This window comes from Procambarus clarkii, chromosome 3, assembly GCF_040958095.1.
Source record: "Procambarus clarkii isolate CNS0578487 chromosome 3, FALCON_Pclarkii_2.0, whole genome shotgun sequence".
In the NCBI taxonomy this organism is placed as follows: Eukaryota; Metazoa; Arthropoda; class Malacostraca; order Decapoda; family Cambaridae; genus Procambarus; species Procambarus clarkii.
The window spans coordinates 18,692,071-18,715,808 of record NC_091152.1 but is presented as its reverse complement, the minus strand read 5'-3'; the positions used below and the strand labels follow the sequence as shown (position 1 = coordinate 18,715,808).

Sequence of the window (23,738 nt, the reverse complement as noted above, 5' to 3'; positions counted from 1 at the left end):
AGGGAAAATGGAACACAAATAGAATCCAACAAAAGAACACAAACCGAAGAGAAACAGACAACACAAACACCTAGAACTTCACACATACTTAGGCTTCAACACTTAGGTAATTACATTAGTTTTGTGAAATATATGATAAAGGCACAAAAAAATTTATACCAAAACAGAGATGCAGAACTAGGAAACAGGATTGGTTCAATAGAAATTGCGAGAGGGCTAGAGACCGAAAGACACAAAAATGGAATCAATACAGGAAGAGGCCGAACCCCCAAACATACCAGCGATACAAAGATGCGAGAAACAACTACACGGCAGTGAGGAGAGAGGCAGAAAGAAATTTTGAAAAAGGGATTGCGGACAAATGTAAAACAGAACCAGGTCTATTCTATAAATTCATAAACAACAAATTGCAGGTAAAGGATAATATTCAGAGGTTGAAAATGGGAAATAGATTCACAGAAGATGAAAAGGAAATGTGTGAAACACTAAACGAAAAGTTCCAAAGTGTGTTTGTACAAAATGAAATCTTTAGGGAACCAGATACAATAAGAATTCCAGAGAACAACATAGAACACATAGAGGTGTCTAGAGACGAAGTGGAAAAAATGCTCAAGGAGCTCGGTAAGAACAAAGCAGCTGGCCCAGATGGCGTTTCACCATGGGTTCTGAGAGAATGTGCATCTGAGCTCAGCATTCCACTTCACCTGATCTTTCAGGCATCCCTGTGTACAGGAATCGTAGCAGACGGGTGGAAACAGGCTAACATAGTTCCAATCTACAAAAGTGGCAGCAGGGAAGACCCCCTCAATTATAGACCTGTATCATTGACAAGTGTAATAGTGAAAGTATTGGAAAAACTAATCAAAACTAAATGGGTAGAACACCTAGAGAGAAATGATATAATATCAGACAGACAGTATGGTTTTCGATCTGGAAGATCCTGTGTATCGAATTTACTCAGTTTCTATGATCGAGCCACAGAGATATTACAGGAAAGAGATGGTTGGGTTGACTGCATCTATCTGGACCTAAAAAAGGCTTTCGACAGAGTTCCACATAAGAGGTTGTTCTGGAAACTGGAAAATATTGGAGGGGTGACAGGTAAGCTTCTATCATGGATGAAAAATTTTCTGACTGATAGAAAAATGAGGGCAGTAATCAGAGGCAATGTATCGGAATGGAGAAATGTCACAAGTGGAGTACCACAGGGTTCAGTTCTTGCACCAGTGATGTTTATTGTGTACATAAATGATCTACCAGTTGGTATACAGAATTATATGAACATGTTTGCTGATGATGCTAAGATAATAGGAAGGATAAGGAATTTAGATGACTGTCATGCCCTTCAAGAAGACCTGGACAAAATAAGTATATGGAGCACCACTTGGCAAATGGAATTTAATGTTAATAAATGTCATGTTATGGAATGTGGAATAGGAGAACATAGACCCCACACAACCTATATATTATGTGAGAAATCTTTAAAGAATTCTGATAAAGAAAGAGATCTAGGAGTGGTTCTAGATAGAAAACTATCACCTGAGGACCACATAAAGAATATTGTGCAAGGAGCCTATGCTATGCTTTCTAACTTCAGAATTGCATTTAAATACATGGATGGCGATATTCTAAAGAAATTGTTCATGACTTTTGTTAGGCCAAAGCTAGAATATGCAGCTGTTGTGTGGTGCCCATATCTTAAGAAGCACATCAACAAACTGGAAAAGGTGCAAAGACATGCTACTAAGTGGCTCCCAGAACTGAAGGGCAAGAGCTACGAGGAGAGGTTAGAAGCATTAAATATGCCAAAACTAGAAGACAGAAGAAAAAGAGGTGATATGATCACTACATACAAAATAGTAACAGGAATTGATAAAATCGACAGGGAAGACTTCCTGAGACCTGGAATTTCAAGAACAAGAGGTCATAGATTTAAACTAGCTAAACACAGATGCCGAAGAAATATAAGAAAATTCACCTTCGCAAATAGAGTGGTAGACGGTTGGAACAAGTTAAGTGAGAAGGTGGTGGAGGCCAAGACCGTCAGTAGTTTCAAAGCGTTATATGACAAAGAGTGCTGGGAAGACGGGACACCACGAGCGTAGCTCTCATCCTGTAACTACACTTAGGTAATTACACTTAGGTAGTTACATAAAACAAGCCACATGTAAAGGATAAAATCCAGAGATTCAGAATGGGGAACAGACTCGAACAGACTCACAGAAAATGAACAAGAAATGTGTGAAACATTAAATGATCAGTTGTTAGTGCAAAATGAAGTTTTCAGAGAACCAAACAATGCCAATTCCAGAGAACACCATAGAGTACATACAGGTGTCTTAAGATGAAGTAGAAAAATTAGTCATGGAGCTGGGAAGAAATAAAGCAGTTGGACCAGATGGAGCTTCACCTTGGGTGTTCAAAGAATGTGCAACTGAGCTGAACATTCCACTTCAATTGATATTCCAAACATCTTTGTGCGCTGGAAAATTAGCAGATACAGTATATGGAAAAAGGTAAACATTGTTCCAATCAACAAAAATGGTCATATAATTCTGTATTCCTTCAGGCAGATCATTTATGAAGATATGAACATTACTGTAACCACGCGATTATCCGGGATTCGAACATCCGGAAAACGCCCTTATACGGCCAAAATCGTAAACGGATAAAGTTATCACAATATCCAGCCAAAATGGCCATGGGAGCCAGATAAAAGCTGGTTTAGCCGGATAAAAATTTGGCCGTACCATATTAATCCCGTCTGTCTGTGGCTCTAGACGCATGGTGGAGGAGGGGGTGGGGGTGAGTGGGAGGGGAACGTCGGGAGGGACCACCTGGGTACAGGAATTACCATTAATTTTAGAACAATTAATCATAGCCAAAAACAAATGAAATAAGTACTAGTAATTATGTAATAACAAATAAGTTTCCTAAAAGCAATGTGCACAGGCTGAAGTTTCCTTAAAAAATATTGTGAGTTTTTTCCCTCCTGGCGGCCTACGTAACGCGCTATAGCTGCCCCAAGTGGACCCGTCCAACACTGGTCAACCCATGTGCTCCCGTCCCTCGTGTTATACACAGTGCTGCACCATTAGTGAAATATTTTTTCAAATAACTTTTTTATTTTCATAGTAACTTTGAACATTTTTGGCCAAGACTATGTCTGGTAGCAACATCAATTGTCCTGGAGGTTTTAAGAGGAAGAAGGTTATCCTAGCAATTAAAGACAAGTTACGTGTTGTTCAACCAGTGAGGCGTCACAGGCAGCCAAATGCCTTCAACAAGTGAGGCGCCACAGGCAAGCCATGCACCTTCAACAAGTGAGGCGCAAGCAAGCGCCTTCAACAAGTGAGGCTTCACAGGCAAGCCAACCGCCTTCAACAAGTGAGGCGTCACAGGCAAGCCAAGCCCCTTCAACAAGTGAGGTGTCACAGGCAAGCCAAGCGCCTTCAACAAGTGAGGCACCACAGGCAAGCGCCTTCAGCAAGTGAGGCCTCACAGGCAAGCCAAGCGCCTTCAACAAGTGAGGCGTCACAGGCAAGCCAAGCGCCTTCAACAAGTGAGGCATCACAGGCAAGCCAAGCGCCTTCAACAAGTGAGGCACCACAGGCAAGCGCCTTCAACAAGTGAGGCGCATGCAAGCGCCTTCAACAAGCGAGGCCTCACAGGCAACCCAAATGTCTTCATCCAGTGAGGCTTCAGCAGCTGGCAGTCAAAACTAACTTTGCTTAATGAACTGTACAGTAATTTTAAGTGTTAATTTTAGTGTTGTGTTAGTATAGGTTACGTAAATTGTTAAGAAGTCTTAACTTCAAGATGTGTGGCATCAATCAAGAAGACGAACACCAACAAGGTAAGTTGAGGTTTCTAGTTGAATATTTAATAATTATATGTGCCAAGGCAATTCAAATTATGTTGTCTGTAGTATAAAAAATAGTTGGAAATGGTCACTTTTGGACTCGTAGGTGAAAAAGTACCATTATCCGAAAAATGTGATAATCCGGCTAGGGGGTCCTTCCCATATAGTCCGGATGATCGAGTGGAGACAGTACTAGCACAAGAATTGAACCCTGTGGTACTCCGCTAATGATGTTATGTGTCACTGAACTCTGTGAAAATGGCCGGTTGGCTGTGAGTATTGCACAGGATTTTGGTATAGGCACTAGTACCTGTACTGTCTCTGATTTAAAGAAAAAAGAGGAGTACATGAAATCCATAGCAACTATTTAGTGAGGTACAAGAACTTGCAAAAGGTGTAATAAAAAAACTCTGAAGCCTGCACACATTGCACAGTTGGATGAGGCTGCAATACAAGTGGTTTGCACAGCACTGAACAGTTGGCGAGACAATTCATGGTACATAAATCAGTAATGCTGCAAGCAGGTTTGCAGCCATCCTTGAAATACAGGATTTCAGGGCAAGTGATGATAAGATTTCAAAGTTTAAAACAAAGCACAATATTGTGAAGAGAAAATTTCTCAGTAAAAAACTGAGTGCAGATACAAGCAGTGTTGAATTATTTAAACAAATTGAGAACATACATTTTATCTAATAGTTTTTATGCACATCAAATCTATAATGGTGAGGAAACTGGTCTGTATTCTTGAGGTCATCTTGAGGTTATCTTGAGATGATTTCGGGGCTTTTTAGTGTCCCCGCGGCCCGGTCCTCGACCAGGCCTCCACCCCCAGGAAGCAGCCCGTGACAGCTGACTAACACCCAGGTACCTATTTTACTGCTAGGTAACAGGGGCATAGGGTGAAAGAAACTCTGCCCATCGTTTCTCGCATCTGCCCGGGATCGAACCCGTGACCACAGGATCACAAGTCCAGTGTGCTGTCCGCTCGGCCGACCGTCTTCCCTATTGGAGGAGTTTCTTTGAAAAAAGCTCTAGCTCTTGAGGAGTTTAGGGAAGTGTGCCAGGGAGTAATGTGAAGAAGGACAGGTTGTCAGCAATTGTGTAAACCAATGACGAAGGCACATCCATAAGCATGTGTTCAGTTGTTGGCAAATCCAAGACACTAAGAGCCTTACAACATTGTTTGAATAACTGCCTGTGAAATATTATAGCTAAAAAGAGTGCATGGTTTACACAAGACATCTTTCTTTCGTGGTTTCACATATTTTACAAGGAAGTTCGTGACCCCAAAATTAATAAGAAACACAAAAGTGAGGCCAAGCGAAGTTCTGGCTTTGCTGTTGCTTGATAATACATCTGCCCACCCCATGTTGACACCTTAACCTCACATGATGGCAAGATAACATGTATGGCACATCCTTCTAATACCACCTCTCTCATCCAGCTTGTGGATCAGGGAGTTTCTCTTGATAGTTGCTTTCCCTTCCCTACCTAAGTGTAGTTACAGGATGAGAAGTATGCTCGTGGTGTCCCATCTTCCCAGCACTGTGTCATATGATGCCTTGAAACTACTGCCGGGTTTGGCATCCACCACCTTCTCACTTAAATTGTTCCAACTGTCTACCACTGTTTGCAAAAGTGAACTTACAAATGTTTTTCTTCCAGCTTTGTTTCCTTAGTTTGAACCTATATCCTCTTGTTCTTGATATTGCAGTTTTCCAAAATTCTTCTTTATCAGTTTTGCCGATTCCGGTTACTATTTTGTACTTACTGATCACCTCGCCTTTTCTTCTATCTTCTAGCTTTGGTATATTTAATACCTCCAACGTCTCCTTGTAGCTCTTGTCTTTCAGTTCAGGAAGCCATTTAGTTGTATGTCTTTGCCCCTTTTCTAATTTAATGGTCTGCTTCTTGAGGTATAGGCACCTACCTACCTACCTACCTTTTAGCTATCTTATGGTGGTTTCAAGGATTAACATCCCCCATAGCGTGGTCTCTGATCAAGCCTCATGGTTGGTCATCTGGTCAACCAGACTGTTGGAGGCTGCTTGCAGACTAATGTATGAATCACAGCCTAGATGATCAGGCATTCTTTGGAGGTGCTTATCGAGTTCTCTCTTGAATTGTTGCATATTCCAACTTTAGTCGCATAAAGGTCGTTAACAATTTCTTTAATATTTTCCCATCCGTGTATTTAACCTTTAACCCTTAGACCATGCAATACATATACTGTATAGACGATGGGAGTAACTTTACCGAAACCGCGCAATACTGTACATATTTAGACGATCGCTTGTCTAGCGCAAGATTTTAAACGCCCCAAGTGGGATAGGGGCAGCCATCGTCAAGCCACATCCGACCATAAACAAACACCACCTGGGAAAAAATCCAATGTAGGCCGCCATTGTGTACAGGCCTCAGTTACCCGGCAGACACCATGGCGAGCGCACGACATTCCACCTACCGATCCTGCTCAACAAAGCGTGCATCGCAACCTCTGACTGAAGATGAAATTAATAAGAATGTTCCGGGATGATGAATCTGTTACTGACGACTCTGACATGGATCATGACTACACACAGCCCTCAGATGTGGATACAACTGACGATGAGAATGAACATGCTGGTGCCACGAGGGCTAGGCCTAGCATCTCGTCCATGCCTCCTCGCCCTCACTCGACCCCACTTTGTGCCAGACCACACAATTCATGTGCTACTTTGCAAGATATTGATGTTTTCGTCGACGAGTCTGAGGAATGTGAATCATTTTCTGGTTTTAGTGATTTAGAATCGGAAAATAGTTTCGCAGCCGCTAGTGCCAATGGAGGGCATGGTGTTGCTAAGCGACATTTTTCACGTCGACAGCATCTGGCCTAGCCATGCGGCACCGCATGGGACCACATGGGGGATGCTGATGAACAAAGACCCTCAACATCAAGTAATTTTCCGCCATTGTCCCTGCCCCCCGCCCCTTCTGTTGCTAGACCGGCTTCAGCTCCTGGTCCACGGTTTCCTCGCTGTGGTGCCGCTATAGTCTCTCGAAAGACACCACGGGTATTTGTGTGAGTGATGGGACATTGTGTAATTTCTGCCTTTGATAATTCAGATGTTGGGATTACAGACCTTTTCCCCTGACACAGGAGCCGATATGTGTGAAATGGACTACTTTACCTGCATATTTTGATGAGCCACTCATGGAATATGGTTAAGGAAACTAACAAATATGCGGCTGATCTCATTCATGAGGAGTTATCCGATTTTTTACGATTACAGCGGTGGAAAGATACGACTTTAGGTGAAATGTATGTGTTTTTGGCACTGTGTATGTTGATGAAACATTGTGTCAAACACGTACTCGACCATTATTGGAGCAAAGATCATATGATAATATAAAGATTTGTGACCATACAAAGATACGACCATGCAAAGATTTGCGATAATCCTCAGGTGTCTCCAGGTGACTTTGGAAAGTAAGGCACATCCTGAATGAACTTATTGGAAGGTACAGGGATTTCTACGTACCAGCTCAGAAGCTGGTGATTGACGAATCCCTTGTGCTTTTCAAAGGACGTCTTGCCTTCAAGCAGTATATTCCCTCCAAACACGGATTGAAATTCTTTGTACTCTGTGACTGTGAAACAGGGATTGTGTTACACATGATAATGTACTGTACACGGGTACAAATTTAAACATTTCTGCTAATGCCCAACATGACTTCTCAGGTAGTGTGGTGAAGTCACTGCTTGCACCATATCTGAACAAGGGCCACATATTATACACAGATAACTATTATACCAGTCCCTTGCTAACTAGGTTCTTGATTGATAATAGAACTGGAGTGAAGGCAAAACGAAGGAAAATGCCAGTGTTTCACACTGCTATGCAGGTTGGTGATTACGAGCTAAGAAAAGCCGGTGCAATGCTTTCAGTGCGGTGGAAAGACAGGCGTGAAGTGAACATGTTGACCACCATTCATGATGGTACAATGTTGGACAGTGGCAGGGTGAACAGAACAACAAAAATAATCTATAAACCAGATTGTGTTTTGGACTATAACATCAACATGCGTTTCATGGATAAATGTGATATGATGGTGGGGGCAGTGGAGTGTGTACGGAAAACAGTAAAGTGGACCAAGAAAATGTTTTTCCACCTTATTTACGTAACAATGCTGAACAATGCTGTTACAATATGTATCTTGTCAAAACAGGTGGTAAATGAAACTTCCCTGTGTTCAGTTTTACTGTAGTGACACAATTACTAGAAAAGTTTGGCAAAACAATTCCAGGCATACAAAGGCTCATTGTAAACCCAGTATTGCACCATGCTCCCACACACAGACTCGATTTCAAGGATGCCTTTCTCACACACAATGTAAGGTATTTACCACCAACTGGAAAGCGTGCAGTAGGCCAGCATGAGTGCATTGTATGCAAGACCACAACAAAGAGGGAACAGAAGCGTAAATTGGTGATGACTTGGTGCATAGCGTGTCAGGTCCCTCTGTGCTATGTCAAATGTTTTGACGAGTATCACTGTATCTGTGTATCACAAGTGATACTGACGAGTATCACTTGATGACTTCTAAATGCCCAAGATTGGTGCAAAAACATGTACATACAGAATAAGTGAGTGTATACAGTGAAAACAATTCATAATAAATTGTATATTTACTGAAAAATAAACTTTTTGTGCAAATACTTGTGACACTAATATGTGACAGCAATATAAATTTAGAACAGTTGAATTATAATAAAACATCAAGTGACAACATATTGTACCAGACCAGTGAAAAAACTGGTTGTAAAATACGCCAGATACTGTAAATAATACAGCAAAAATAAATTTGTGGAAACTCTGGCTCCTTCTCCGCCGCGCCGACTCGGCCTAGGCGCACCACGCTCCAGCGACGATGACTCGTGAAGTCATCGGCCAACTTCTCGGCTCATTTACGTCACTGGTAAGTACAGTACAATTATTTTTTTTTTTCTCGTGCTCAGGGAACACAAATGGAGAGATTACAAAAAAATTGTTGGAATTTTTTTCTTTTTGTGCCTGTGGGTGTTGAAGGCGAAAAGGCCCTTAGCAGCCTCAGGGTTAAGCTCCGAAGGGGTCCTGAGGACTTTTACACCCCAATGTGCAAGAAAATAAAATACTAAAAAAAATTTTCGTCTTCTACAAATGTTCATTTGCGTTCCCTGAGCACGGGGAAAAATAAGATAAAAATCGCACGTGACATATTTTGGCCTTAACAGGCAGAGGAAGCCTGGCAAAATGTAGGTGTTGACAGAGCAAGCATCAGAGGCGGTCAGCTCCGTCGAAGCTGTCAGGCAGGAGTTGACACAAAGAAATTATTACTTAATTATTTCAATGTTAATTATTTCAATTAGCAACACTGGCCGTCCATACAGCCTCTTCGAGGCCTATCTCAAGTTGGTAAACACCCACGGTCAACACCCACGGCCAGCTCCCACGGCCAGCACCCGCGGTCAACTCCCCCACCGGTCAACACCCCACCTTGTAAGACCATCACCACTGAACAGAAGTGTTCAAAAAATGGCTTTGATAAAAACGTGCATAGAATGCAACATGAAGGTAGATTACCAACAGAGCTTTCAATGCCAACTCTGTTCAGCAGCCATACACAAAAAATGTGCCAACATGACTAACAATTCAAGGAGAAATGGTCCCAGTGACCACTCTGTGTACTGGCTCTGCAAAAAGGATGATGTAACTTTTTTGAAATTGATGGAAATCCTGGATAAAACTCCCGCCGAAAACAGAGAATTACTAATTAATGCCTGCATAGCAATTTCTAATGTCTTCAAACAAACTGTACATGACACCAAGGTACAACCAGCTGTAGCACAGAGCTCTGTGGCAGCGGCGCCTGAGCAGGGCGCGGAGTCGGGGATGCCTGAGCAGGGCACGGAGTCGGGGATGCCTGAGCAGGGCGCGGAGTCGGGGATGCCTGAGCAGGGCACGGAGTCGGGGATGCCTGAGCAGGGCGCGGAGTCGGGGATGCCTGAGCAGGGCGCGGAGTCGGGGATGCCTGAGCAGGGCACGGAGTCGGGGATGCCTGAGCAGGGCGCGGAGTCGGGGATGCCTGAGCAGGGCACGGAGTCGGGGATGCCTGAGCAGGGCGCGGAGTCGGGGATGCCTGAGCAGGGCACGGAGTCGGGGATGCCTGAGCAGGGCACGGAGTCGGGGATGCCTGAGCAGGGCGCGGAGTCGGGGATGCCTGAGCAGGGCACGGAGTCGGGGACCCCTGAGCAGTGCGCGGTGTCACAGGCACCGGAGCAGAGCGCGGTGTCACAGGCACCGGAGCAGAGCGCGGTGTCACAGGCACCGGAGCAGGCACAGTGTCACAGGCACCGGAGCAGAGCGCGGTGTCACAGGCACCGGAGCAGGGCACAGTGTCACAGGCACCGGAGCAGAGCGCGGTGTCACAGGCACCGGAGCAGAGCGCCGTGTCACAGGCACCGGAGCAGGGCACAGTGTCACAGGCACCGGAGCAGGGCACAGTGTCACAGGCACCGGAGCAGAGCGCGGTGTCACAGGCACCGGAGCAGGCACAGTGTCACAGGCACCGGAGCAGAGCGCGGTGTCACAGGCACCGGAGCAGGGCACAGTGTCACAGGCACCGGAGCAGAGCGCGGTGTCACAGGCACCGGAGCAGAGTGCGGTGTCACAGGCACCGGAGCAGGGCACAGTGTCACAGGCACCAGAGCAGGGCACAGTGTCACAGGCACCGGAGCAGAGCGCGGTGTCACAGGCACCGGAGCAGGGCACAGTGTCACAGGCACCGGAGCAGGGCACAGTGTCACAGGCACCGGAGCAGGCACAGTGTCACAGGCACCGGAGCAGGCACAGTGTCACAGGCACCGGAGCAGAGCGCGGTGTCACAGGCACCGGAGCAGGGCACAGTGTCACAGGCACCGGAGCAGGGCACAGTGTCGGGGCGCCGCAGCAGAGTGCGGTCCCTGGCAGAGGGAAACAAACAAAACAAGGCCCCAAAATCTGTTGGTATTACAGATGGGCTACCTGTAAGCATGGGGAATCGGGAAGAATAAATGGAACATGTACACACGATCACCCTAGAAAGTGCAGAAACCTCCTCAATACAGGTAAATGTACCTAAAGCTGTGAATTCTTTCACCCAGAAATTTGCAAGAACTCTTTGGACAGGAAAGAGTGCTTCAATGCTGAATGCCCAGCTTTTCATATAAGAGGTACCAGGCGAATAAAACCGACAGACTACCACTATGAAAACAGCCACTACTCCATCAACCGGGATAATTTTTTAGCAAGAGGAGGAGGAGAAGAATGGCTAAAAATGACCAGACTCTACCACCAACTCGGTCAAATGCTAGAGAGGACGCAAACACAGTGGCCTCCTTACCAGAGCCTCAGATATTAACACCAATTAAAGCATCCAGCACTTCCACTAACACGATAACATCATTTATATTTGCCAACATCCAGGGTATAAAAACACGCAAATCCAACAAAGTTCATTTTATAGATGGTCTCCTTCATGAGGCAAATGCAGTGTTTGCAGCCTAACGGAAACTCACACAAAGGACTACCTTGATGGTGAAATATGGATCTCAGAATACAATCTCTTCAGATGTGATAGGAAACACCGGCTTCAGGGTGGGGTCAGCCTCTACATCAAAGACACACTCATCTGTACTGAGCTGCTAAACACCTCAAATGATATGGTGGAAGTGCTGATAGTCAAAATAGAGATCCTAAATGTAGTTGTTGTCCTTGTATATAAGTCACCGGAGGCAAACCCTCAGCAGTTTAAAGACCAACTAATGAAAATAGAGCACTGCTTGGAAAACCTCACAAATCCAGCTCCGAACATCATCCTGCTTGGGGACTTCAACCTACGGCACCTGAAATGGAAGCACCTGGCTAATACAGTAATATCAGAAAGAATACCAGGAAGTAGCCTAAATGAGCAGGCACATGCAAATGACCTGCTACGGATGTGCGATAGGTTTGCCTTAAACCAGCAAATAGTAGAACCAACTAGGAAGGAGAACACGCTGGACCTCATTTTCACTAATAATGATGAGTTGATCGGGAACATAATGATTACAAATACCTGTTACTCAGATCACAACTTAATTGAAGTTCTGACAACCATGGGGAATGGACCTTCAAAACCAGTCCAGATTCCCGGTGGAGGAGATTTCAGCAAATTCAACTTCAATAATAAACGGATAAACTGGGAGCAAATAAACCAGGACTTCACAGAAATAAACTGGGAAGAACAGCTAGGAAATGCAAACCTGAACCAGTGCCTGGAAAAATAAGCTCAGTAGCACTAGAAATATGTTCAAACCGCATACCCCTAAGAAAAAAGAGAAAGAGATGCAGATTGGAACGGGAACGTCGTTCCCTATATAGGCGAAGAAAACGAATCGCGGAACAACTTGAGAGTCGCACCCTATCTCAAGAACGGCGAAGAAGGTTAGGTAGAGAAATAGAAACAATTGAACTCAAGCTACAAGAATCATACAAAACCCAGGAGAGGCAAAGAGAGCAAAAGGCCATCAGTGAAATAGAGAGAAATCCGAAATATTTTTTCTCCTATGCAAAATCAAGATCAAAAACCACATCTAGTATCGGGCCCCTGCGAAAGGGAGATGGAACTTTCACAGAGACAACAAAGAAATGAGCGAGTTACTGAGGAAGCAGTACGACTCTGTTTTCAGTGAGCCATTAAATGCACTAAAGATTGATAACCCAAATGAATTTTTCATGGATATGATACCAACATCAAATCACATATCAGACGTCGCCCTATCCCCACTAGATTTTGAAGAAGCCATAAACAGTATGCCTATGCACTCTGCACCAGGCCCGGATTCTTGGAACTCCATATTCATCAAGAACTGTAAAAAACCACTATCGCAGGCCCTTCACATTCTGTGGAGACAAAGCCTAGATACTGGCGTTATCCCTGACATACTAAAAACAGCAGAGATAGCACCACTCCATAAAGGAGGAAATAAGGCAGAGGCAAAAAATTACAGACCGATAGCACTAACATCGCACATCATAAAAATTTTGAGAGAGTGCTAAGAAGTAAGATCACAAAATACATAGAATCACAGCATCTCCATAACCCCGGACAACATGGTTTTAGAACAGGGCGCTCTTGCCTGTCGCAGTTGCTGGACCACTATGATATGGCATTAGATGCTATGGAAGACAAACAAAACGCTGATGTAATTTACACAGATTTCGCAAAAGCTTTTGATAAATGTGACCATGGTGTTATTGCACATAAAATGCGTTCAAAAGGAATTACCGGGAAAATAGGCAGATGGATCTACAATTTCCTGACTGACAGAACCCAATGTGTAATAGTCAACAAAATAAAATCCAGCCCATCAACCGTGAAGAGCTCAGTCCCCCAGGGTACTGTGCTTGCTCCAGTACTTTTTCTCATCCTCATATCGGACATAGACCAGAACACAACCTATAGCACTGTATCATCCTTTGCAGATGACACTAGGATTTTCATGAGAGTTGGCAACATAGAGGACACGGCAAACCTCCAATCAGATGTAGATCAGGTCTTTCTATGGGCTACAGAAAATAATATGGTATTCAAGAGGATAAGTTTCAGCTCATGCGCTACGGAAAAATTGAAAATATAAAAACAGAAACCACGTACAAAACGCAGGCAAATCATAACATAGAACGAAAAGGCAATGTAAAGGACCTGGGTGTACTCATGTCGGAAGACCTTACCTTTAAAGAACACAATAAAGTAGCCGTCGCAACTGCAAGAAAAATGACAGGTTGGATAACAAGAACTTTTCACACTAGGGATGCTATACCGATGATGATACTTTTCAAAACGCTTGTGCTCTCTAGAGTGGAGTACTGCTGCACAATGACAGCCCCTTTCAAAGCTGGAGAAATTGCTGACCTAGAGAGCGTGCAGAGATCCTTTACTGCTAGAATCCACTCAGTAAAACATCTAAATTACTGGGACCGACTAAAGAGCCTAAATCTGTACTCCCTTGAGCGCAGGCGGGAGAGATACATAATAATTTACACGTGGAAAATAATTGAGGGGCTGGTCCCAAACCTGCACACAGAAATAACACCACATGAGACCAGAAGACATGGCAGGATGTGCAGAATACCCCCGTTGAAAAGCAGAGGTGCAACAGGTACTCTGAGAGAGAACTCTATCAACATCAGAGGCCCGAGACTGTTCAACACGCTTCCACTACACATAAGGGACATAACTGGCAAACCCCTCACAGTGTTCAAGAGAGAACTGGATAAGCACCTCCAAAGGATACCTGATCAACCAGGCTGTGACTCATACGTCAGGCTGCGAGCAGCCGCGTCTAACAGCCTGGTTGATCAGTCCAGCAACCAGGAGGCCTGGTCGACGACCGGGCCGCGGGGACACTAAGCCCCGGAAGCACCTCAAGGTAGCCTCAAGGTATGTCTCTGATTTATTTTGTCTTAGTTTTTTGCAGTAATATTATTCAATAGTGTGTAATGTGATATATTTATATAAAAAATCAGTGAATCACTGCTATACTCAAAATTATTGTGTGCATATTAGGGATTCAATTATTATGTTCATAAAACAATAAACAAATACTTCTGCAGTTATTACACTATATACACAGGTTATATGTAAGTATCTGCATGTTTTTTTCACCATAATGAACCACTAAGTTGGTATGGTGAGTCAAAAAGCAACGAGGAGTGGCAGCCACACCAGCCAGCCACCACTCCTTCCCTCAACACCTCACTAGCCAACATTCTCCTCCCACAATACTGTTTTTGCTTTTATTCACTATATACTGTACAGACGTTATATATAAGTATCTACATTTTACTCACCATAACTCTAAAACTAAGCTAGTATGGTAGGTTCAGGCAATATATGAGACGAACAAATCCACAAGGGCCGTGACGAGGATTCGAACCTGCGTCCAAGAGCATCCCAGACGCTGCCTTAAGTGTTATAAAAGAGACGTCGCCACACACACAGGTGACAGCCGGCTCCCTCACTGGTTCAAGGCCAGACTCACTATTCTCCCCCAACAATAATGTTTGCGGTGTTATTACACTACACACATTATACATAAGTATCTACATGTTTTATTAACCATAACTGTTTTATTAACCATAACTGTACAACTAAGCTGGTACAGTATTGTGCCTAAACTGCATGGCGGCCACCCTCTACACAGAATGACAGGTCGTGCAGACGACGCCGCCACCATCGCCCAAATGGCTCCTCCCAACATACTCCTTTAGCTGTTATTACACTAATACACACATTATATATAAGTATATACATTTGTGTTCATCATAGTGAACCACTAAGCTGGTATGATGAGTGCAGACAACAAGTGGCCGCACAGATTCAGCAGAGTTACCACCTCCCTCCCTCCCTCCCTCAGCATTACTCCTCCCACACAGTGCTAAGTACCACCACAATCCTACTATTATCAGAATCCTGGTCATTTTTATCACTCAGGGGTCTCCTGTAATACTGTCATTGCTAAATAATAGCAGTTACATATTTATTTTGATATATTTAGGCGATGTTGTGGTCACAAGCTGAACAGCAGTGCTGTTAGGTCATGCTGCGTGCGCCAGCCTTGGTTGCTCCCACAGTACTGTCCATGGCTCTCACACCGGAGAATGTTGTCCATGATTTTTTTTAAACATTTGTTTAAATAAAACAGGGCTCTTGTTTTTTAAACAAGAGCCCTGAGGAAGCTGACGTGAACCCCGTGTAGCCACGGGCCATTTGAATCGTGGCCGGCACCCTATGTCGTATATGTATGCCATGCGCACGGTGGGACATGTTACTCCAGTCGTATATATATGTCATGCGTAGTTTAAGGATTAAAAGCAATTCTTAAGTTGGAAAGCATAGCATATGCTATTTGCCCAATATCTTTATGTGGTCTTTGGGTGATTATTTTTTTTATCCAGAACCACACCTATATCTCTGTCAGAATTCTTTAAAACTTTTTCCAGTGACAATGAATTGTGACATCACCAGCCAACTTCTCGACCCATAATCCCAGCAAGTCGAGTCCCTTATGCCCAACATCTTCATATGAGCATTAGCAGGGAGGGTGCCTTGCATGTACTGAAACAAAATCTCATGTTGCCTCAGAGCCAAAAAAACTCACATTGAGGATATAGCCTCCCAAACAGGAGGAAAGCTATCTATATGTTGCTATATCTAACAGATATAGCTTGGGAAACAGAGCTTAGAGGAAAGATGGCCCAAAGCCATGATCGGATACATCACGCAGAAGTGTAAGGATGCAGCAGACATGTTCGTCCCAGTCCAAAAGGAAAAAATGAAATGTAGACAAGAAACCCATGGTTTAATCAGAGATGTAAGCTAGCAAAGCAACTAAGTACGAGGGCACCGAGAAACTATAGTAATAACAGGACATTAGAGAGACGAGAAAGATACCAGAGTGCCAGGAACGAATATGTCAGAGTGAGAAGAGAAGCAGAGTGACAATATGAAAACGACATAGCGAGCAAGGCAAAGACTCAACCTAAATTCTTGCACAGCCACATCAGGAGAAAAACAGTGAAGGAACAGGTAATAAAATTGAGGGTAGGGACAGGCAGATTCACTACAAATGACGAGGAATTGTACGAAGAACACAATAAGAAATTTCAGGAAGTCTTCACAGAAGAGCATCTTCTGGTGGAAGCCAATAGGTGAACATGACATGAAAGCAATGTCTCTGGCCCAAGAGAAATGCAGAAGTATAGTACCACAGGGGTCCATTTTGGGATCAACCTTTTTTGTAATATATATCAAAGACAAAGATGAGAATATTACAAACCACATCATCAAATCTGCAGATAACACAAAGGTTTATGGTAGTGGGAAATGTTAATGATGTTGAAGCCTTACAAACAGATCTGCAGGAACTCTATAAATGGTCAGATGACTAAGAAAAGCTTTTTTAATATTGACAAGTGCAAGACCTTGCTTGATACCTGCTTGATGGGGTACCATTCCCCCCAACCACTGGGCATATGGAGAGGTAGTAAGCACACACATTTCCCTACCTTGATACCAACACAAACTAAAATATATAATAAATGATTAGTACAACTTTATGGATATCTGTAAAGATAAGGTCTTCTGACATGATTACTGTTTTACTAATAGATCCTTTACTAGATCCTTTACGCTGGCTTTTCCATTCTATAGAGTGATTTGATTCCTTTTAAATTTTCATCTTTTCCATAACGAAGCTGGAACTTATTTTCATTAAACATCATATTATTATCTGTGGCCCATTGGAAAACCTGATTTACATATGATTGGAGGTTTGCCATGTCCTCTATATTGTCTACGTGTACGAAAATCCTAATGTCATCTGCAAATGATGATACAAAGCTTTAGTTTGTATCACTGTCTATGCCTGATATTAGGATAAGAAAAAGTTGATCCAGAAAATTTCTTCAAAGGGTCAGATGTAACACAAATAAAGCATAATGTTTTCAAGCTCAACAAGCCACAATGTAGGACTGAGAGCAGGAGTTGCTTTTTCATCCACAGGATTCCAAGTGCTCAGGTACAGTATGGTAAAATTCCAGGTACTCGGGTACAGTAAAAATGAGAACCTTTTACAGAACCTTGAGAACGTAATACATGGTACAAAACACAATCAAATCTGCCCATAGTAGGAAACCAACATGTTAAGGACTTGAGAATAATGATGTGTGATGACCTAACTTTTAGGGAGTAACCAAGCAAATATTGTGTCAGCCAAAAAATATGACAGGATGGATTACGAGAATTTTCAAATCCAGGGATCCCATCACAATGGTTGTACTATTCAAATCACTTGTGCTGTCCTGTCTTGAGTACTGCTCAGTACTCACTTCCCCCTTCAGAGCAGGAGAGATTGCTGAAATAGAGGGAATACAGAGAAAACATATACGCACGCATAGACGGGGTAAAGCACCTAAATTATTGAGATCGTCTCAAAGCTTTCCAAATGTACTCACTAAAAAGGAGCCAAAGTATAAAATAATATACACATAGAAAATACTGGAGGGCCAGGTCCCAAATCTACACAGTAAAATAACAACATACTGGAGTGAACGATATGGAAGAAAATGCAGAATAGAACTAATGAAGAGCAGAGGTGCCATAAGAGCAATCGGAGAACACTGTACAGACATCAGAGGTCCACGGTTGTTCAACATCCTCCCAGCGAGTATATGAAATATTGCCGGAACAACCGTGGATTTCTTCAAGAGAAAACTAGATAGTTTCTAAAAGAAGTGCCAGACCAATTGGGCTGTGGTGGGTATGTGGGCCTGCGGGCCACTCGAAGCAACAGTATGGTGGACCAAGCTCTCACAAGTCAAGCCTGGCCTTGGGCAGGGCTTGGGGGAGTAGAACTCCAAGAACCCCATCAAGCAGGTATATGTAGGCCTGCGGGCTGCTCCAAGCAACAGCCTGGTGGACCAAACTCTCACAAGTCAAGCCTGGCATTGGGCCGGGCTTGGGGAGTAGAAGAACTCCCAGAACCCCATCAACCAGGTATATGTGGACCTGCGGGCCGCTCCAAGCAACAGCCTGGTGGACCAAACTCTCACAAGTCAAGCCTGGCATCGGGCCGGGCTTGTGCAGTAGAAGAACTCCCAGAACCCCATCAAGCAGGAATATAAACCCATAAACCCACCTACCCACCAAAGCTGTAAATACCAAAACTCTTAAATTTGAAGGTACAGCTGGAAAAGATCAGGGCAAATAGGGGGACCTTCAACAAACTGCTGGCTTCCTGTCCTTGTGAGGGCACTAGTGTTAGTGACTCTCGGGTAAACTCAGGTAGATTCAGATGCACGGTAGTGAAGGTCGGCGGCTGGCCCCAAGAGGCTCTGGATAACTAGCCAGTCTACTAACCTGTGACAAGTAAACTCCTGCACTTCACTAACCTAAACAAATCAAATATAATAACACGTTACCTTGGCATTTGGAGGTGTAGACCTATTGATTTTATACACGGCGTCGCCTGGTAGTCATTCACTACACTGCTCCAAGGCTTCAACAACCACCCAAACATTAGTAATTCTCACTCATTCCTTAACTTTTACCACACTAACCTTAGCTATAACTTAACCTATCCTATCCAGCGCAGACCTAACCAAAATACAAGATAAATGTGTTGTTGTTTGTGTAGAGGCGAGGAGTGACGTCACAGCCGCGCCGACCTCTGCGCTACTCTTCCAACCATTAATGGTCTATAAAGTTACTTTTCACATCACAAAGGGATATGATATGGCCGGGTGAGAGTTAGTGTATGGTTGTAGGGTAAGAAGAGGGTAAAAGTACCCACCATGGCCTGGTAATATGGCGTGAGAGAGGAGACAGTTGGTGGAGGCGAGAGGCAGCGGGTCGGGCTTCACAACACACAACCTTCACTACTCCACTAAACTAACACCGCTCAACCTATATATTCACATACTCTAAAAAAAATTTTACTCTCCCTATTAACATTAAATAACCTTAATAATAATAAAGGTTTAACATCAATAAGTTATTAGTATAACGATATTGTATATTCATTTGTGAACGCGCACTGTTGTGGCCTCCTATTACATCACAAATAATATCAATTATAATAATACTAAGAATATGTTATTAATATTACTTTTGTATTAGTATTAAAGAGTAATATATTAGGGGAGTAAGCATAGTGGCCACAACTTGGTGTCAGGCCGTGTATAGTGAAAAATATTTCCACTACGCCTCAGCCAATCATCCAAATTTTCACGAAAAAACTCCAATAAACATAAAGATGATGATGATAATGATGATAATGATGATATAGAGGTGTGAGTACATGTGGGTGTAGGGGAGAGAGAGAGGTGTGGGAGAGGTTGGGTCATAAGAGAGGGTGACAGTGATGGCGGCGGGCGAGGTGCTGGTCCTCCTGCTCCTCTACTTCACACTCTGACTCCTCTGCCTCTCAACACTCTCCTTCCCTCCGTCTTAGGTACGCTCATGACCCTCTTTACATCACACACATGTGTATATGTGCAGGTGTGTACACACGTGGCACACCAGGGGGGGAGGCTTATACGAGTGTGATACCTTGACCTGACCCTTGCCCCCCCCCCCGTGTACTGTAGGTGGATCTTGAGACGTATTGGACGGCGTTGTCTTTATGGTGTGACATCTTCAGACAGTCACGAGACAGTAGTGAGCAGTATTACCCGTCACTCGCCCGTCAGCAAGTGTTACCGGCGGCTGACATCTTAAACCACCAGCCTCACTAACATCTTGACCACCAGCCTCACTAACATCTTGACCACCAGCCTCACTAACATCTTGACCACCAGCCTCACTAACATCTTAGACCACCAGCCTCACTAACATCTTAGACCACCAGCCTCACTAACATCTTAGACCACCAGCCTCACTAACATCTTAGACCACCAGCCTCACTAACATCTTAGACCACCAGCCTCACTAACATCTTAGACCACCAGCCTCACTAACATCTTGACCACCAGCCTCACTAACATCTTGACCACCAGCCTCACTAACATCTTAGACCACCAGCCTCACTAACATCTTAGACCACCAGCCTCACTAACATCTTGACCACCAGCCTCACTAACATCTTGACCACCAGCCTCACTAACATCTTGACCACCAGCCTCACTAACATCTTAGACCACCAGCCTCACTAACATCTTAGACCACCAGCCTCACTAACATCTTAGACCACCAGCCTCACTAACATCTTAGACCACCAGCCTCACTAACATCTTGACCACCAGCCTCACTAACATCTTGACCACCAGCCTCACTAACATCTTGACCACCAGCCTCACTAACATCTTGACCACCAGCCTCACTAACATCTTGACCACCAGCCTCACTAACATCTTAGACCACCAGCCTCACTAACATCTTAGACCACCAGCCTCACTAACATCTTAGACCACCAGCCTCACTAACATCTTGACCACCAGCCTCACTAACATCTTAGACCACCAGCCTCACTAACATCTTGACCACCAGCCTCACTAACATTACTAACATCTTACACCAGTAACTGCAGTACACCTGCAGGGGGAAACTGCAATACACCTGCAGGGGAAACTGTAGTACACCTGCAGGGGAACTGTAGTACACCTGCAGGGGAAACTGCAGTACACCTGCAGGGGGAACTGCAGTACACCTGCAGGGGGAAACTGCAATACACCTGCAGGGGAAACTGTAGTACACCTGCAGGGAAACTGCAGTACACCTGCAGGGAAAAACTGCAGTAAACATGTCTGACACCATATTGGAATCTGACCCAACTGTCACTTAGGTCAACCCATGTATCTTATTCCAAAAATGTGGAACCATGTTGGAAGAGACGAATGCTCAAAGAATATTGCTGATCTTGATAACATATTAAACAAAAATTATATATGTATCCTCACATAATTATAGGTTAGGGTTGGATTAGTTGAGTGTAACATGGTTGCACATGTTTTGAATGATAGATGGGTTGACCCAACTGATACTTGGGTCAGATTTCAATATTTATTTATGTATTAATTCATTCATTCATTCATTTATTCACTCATTCATTCATTCATTCATTGACACTTAAGGTTTTGCATTCTTGCAAAGCCACTAGTGATGTTTATTGTGTACATAAATGATCTACCAGTTGGTATACAGAATTATATGAACATGTTTGCTGATGATGCTAAGATAATAGGAAGGATAAGAAATTTAGATGACTGTCATGCCCTTCAAAAAGACCTGGACAAAATAAGTATATGGAGCACCACTTGGCAAATGGAATTTAATGTTAATAAATGTCATGTTATGGAATGTGGAATAGGAGAACATAGACCCCACACAACCTATATATTATGTGAGAAATCTTTAAAGAATTCTGATAAAGAAAGAGATCTAGGAGTGGTTCTAGATAGAAAACTATCACCTGAGGACCACATAAAGAATATTGTGCAAGGAGCCTATGCTATGCTTTCTAACTTCAGAATTGCATTTAAATACATGGATGGCGATATACTAAAGAAATTGTTCATGACTTTTGTTAGGCCAAAGCTAGAATATGCAGCTGTTGTGTGGTGCCCATATCTTAAGAAGCACATCAACAAACTGGAAAAGGTGCAAAGACATGCTACTAAGTGGCTCCCAGAACTGAAGGGCAAGAGCTACGAGGAGAGGTTAGAAGCATTAAATATGCCAAAACTAGAAGACAGAAGAAAAAGAGGTGATATGATCACTACATACAAAATAGTAACAGGAATTGACAAAATCGACAGGGAAGACTTCCTGAGACCTGGAACTTCAAGAACAAGAGGTCATAGATTTAAACTAGCTAAACACAGATGCCGAAGAAATATAAGAAAATTCACCTTCGCAAATAGAGTGGTAGACGGTTGGAACAAGTTAAGCGAGAAGGTGGTGGAGGCCAAGACCGTCAGTAGTTTCAAAGCGTTATATGACAAAGAGTGCTGGGAAGACGGGACACCACGAGCGTAGCTCTCATCCTGTAACTACACTTAGGTAATTACTAGTACGTATAGCGTTTCGTGCAGATCCTTAATCTAACATAATTTTAAGAAGGTAATTTCTAGTAAAATTAAAAAAATATATTTACAGGTACATTGTAAGAAAGTATAAAAAGTACATTGTAAGAAAGTATAAAAAGTACATTGTAAGAAAGTATAAAAAGTACATTGTAAGAAAGTATAAAAAAATACATTGTAAGAAAGTGTAAAAAGTACATTGTAAGAAAGTATAAAAAGTACATTGTAAGAAAGTATAAAAAGTACATTGTAAGAAAGTATAAAAAAATACATTGTAAGAAAGTGTAAAAAGTACACTAAAAAAGTACAGTATAAAAAAATACATTGTAAGAACGTATAAAAAATACATTGTAAGAAAGTATAAAAAATACACTGTAAGAAAGTATAAAAAATTCAGTACATTGTATTAAACATTTGACAGAAAAAAAAGTAGGTACGTTACAGTAAATTTAAGGGGGTTTCAACTGCACATCTACATCATTAATATGGTTTGAAACTTAACTGCAGCACAACTACAGTGGAAACTGCAGTACAACTACAGTGGGAACTGCAGCACAACTACAGTGGGAACTGCAGCACAACTACAGTGGAAACTGCAGCACAACTACAGTGGAAACTGCAGCACAACTACAGTGGAAACTGCAGTACAACTACAGTGGAAACTGCAGTACAACTACAGTGGAAACTGCAGTACAACTACAGTGGAAACTGCAGTACAACTACAGTGGGAACTGCAGCACAACTACAGTGGAAACTGCAGCACAACTACAGTGGAAACCGCAGCACAACAGAGGAAACCGCAGCACAACTACAGTGGAAACAGCAGCACAACTACCTTACCTTGAGGTGTTTTCGGGGCTTAGCATCCCCAAGGTACAGTCATCAACCAGGCCTCCTCGTTGCTGGACTGGTCAACCAGGTTGTTGGACGCGGCTGCTCGCAGCCAAACGTATGACTCACGACGCTACGAGTACGACACCACCCCCCTCACCAAAATGGCTCCTCCCAACATACTCCTGATGCTGTTTTTACACTATATACACATGTTATATATATATAAGTACATTATCTACGTTTGTGTTCAGCATAGCGAACCACTAAGCTAGTATAGTGAGCCCAAACAAGAGTGACGCTACCTCGATTCCCTCCCTCCTCACCAATATTCCTCCTCCCACAGTACTGTACTATGCGTAGCACTAATTATCAGCACATTCCTGCTATTATCACAATCCTGGTCACTAAATCCTGTAAAT

The 23,738-nt window shown here is 43.3% G+C and overlaps 2 protein-coding genes across 4 annotated transcripts in view; one reads left to right on the top strand and one right to left on the bottom strand.

Moving 5' to 3' along the window:
• The window catches only part of LOC138368603 (pre-mRNA-processing factor 40 homolog B-like), a 29,132-nt gene extending 9,793 nt beyond the window's left edge, over positions 1 to 19,339 (bottom strand). The window contains exon 1 of the mRNA XM_069331142.1: positions 19,257 to 19,339. Within this exon, the coding sequence (XP_069187243.1) occupies positions 19,257 to 19,259 (3 nt within the window). The 5' untranslated portion in view covers positions 19,260 to 19,339. The remainder of the gene's footprint in view (positions 1 to 19,256) is intronic.
• The window catches only part of LOC123760889 (phosphopantothenoylcysteine decarboxylase), a 117,187-nt gene that overhangs the window by 47,330 nt on the left and 46,119 nt on the right, over positions 1 to 23,738 (top strand). Inside the window, exon 1 of one of the 3 annotated variants that reach the window (XM_069329812.1) lies at positions 19,798 to 19,916. The exons of 1 other annotated variant lie outside the window; for it this stretch is intronic. The gene's annotated coding sequence lies outside the window, so the exon portion shown is untranslated. Of the gene's footprint in view, positions 1 to 19,797; positions 19,917 to 23,738 lie in introns of those variants that run through there. One more of the 3 variants, XM_069329799.1, reaches the window with a different exon arrangement.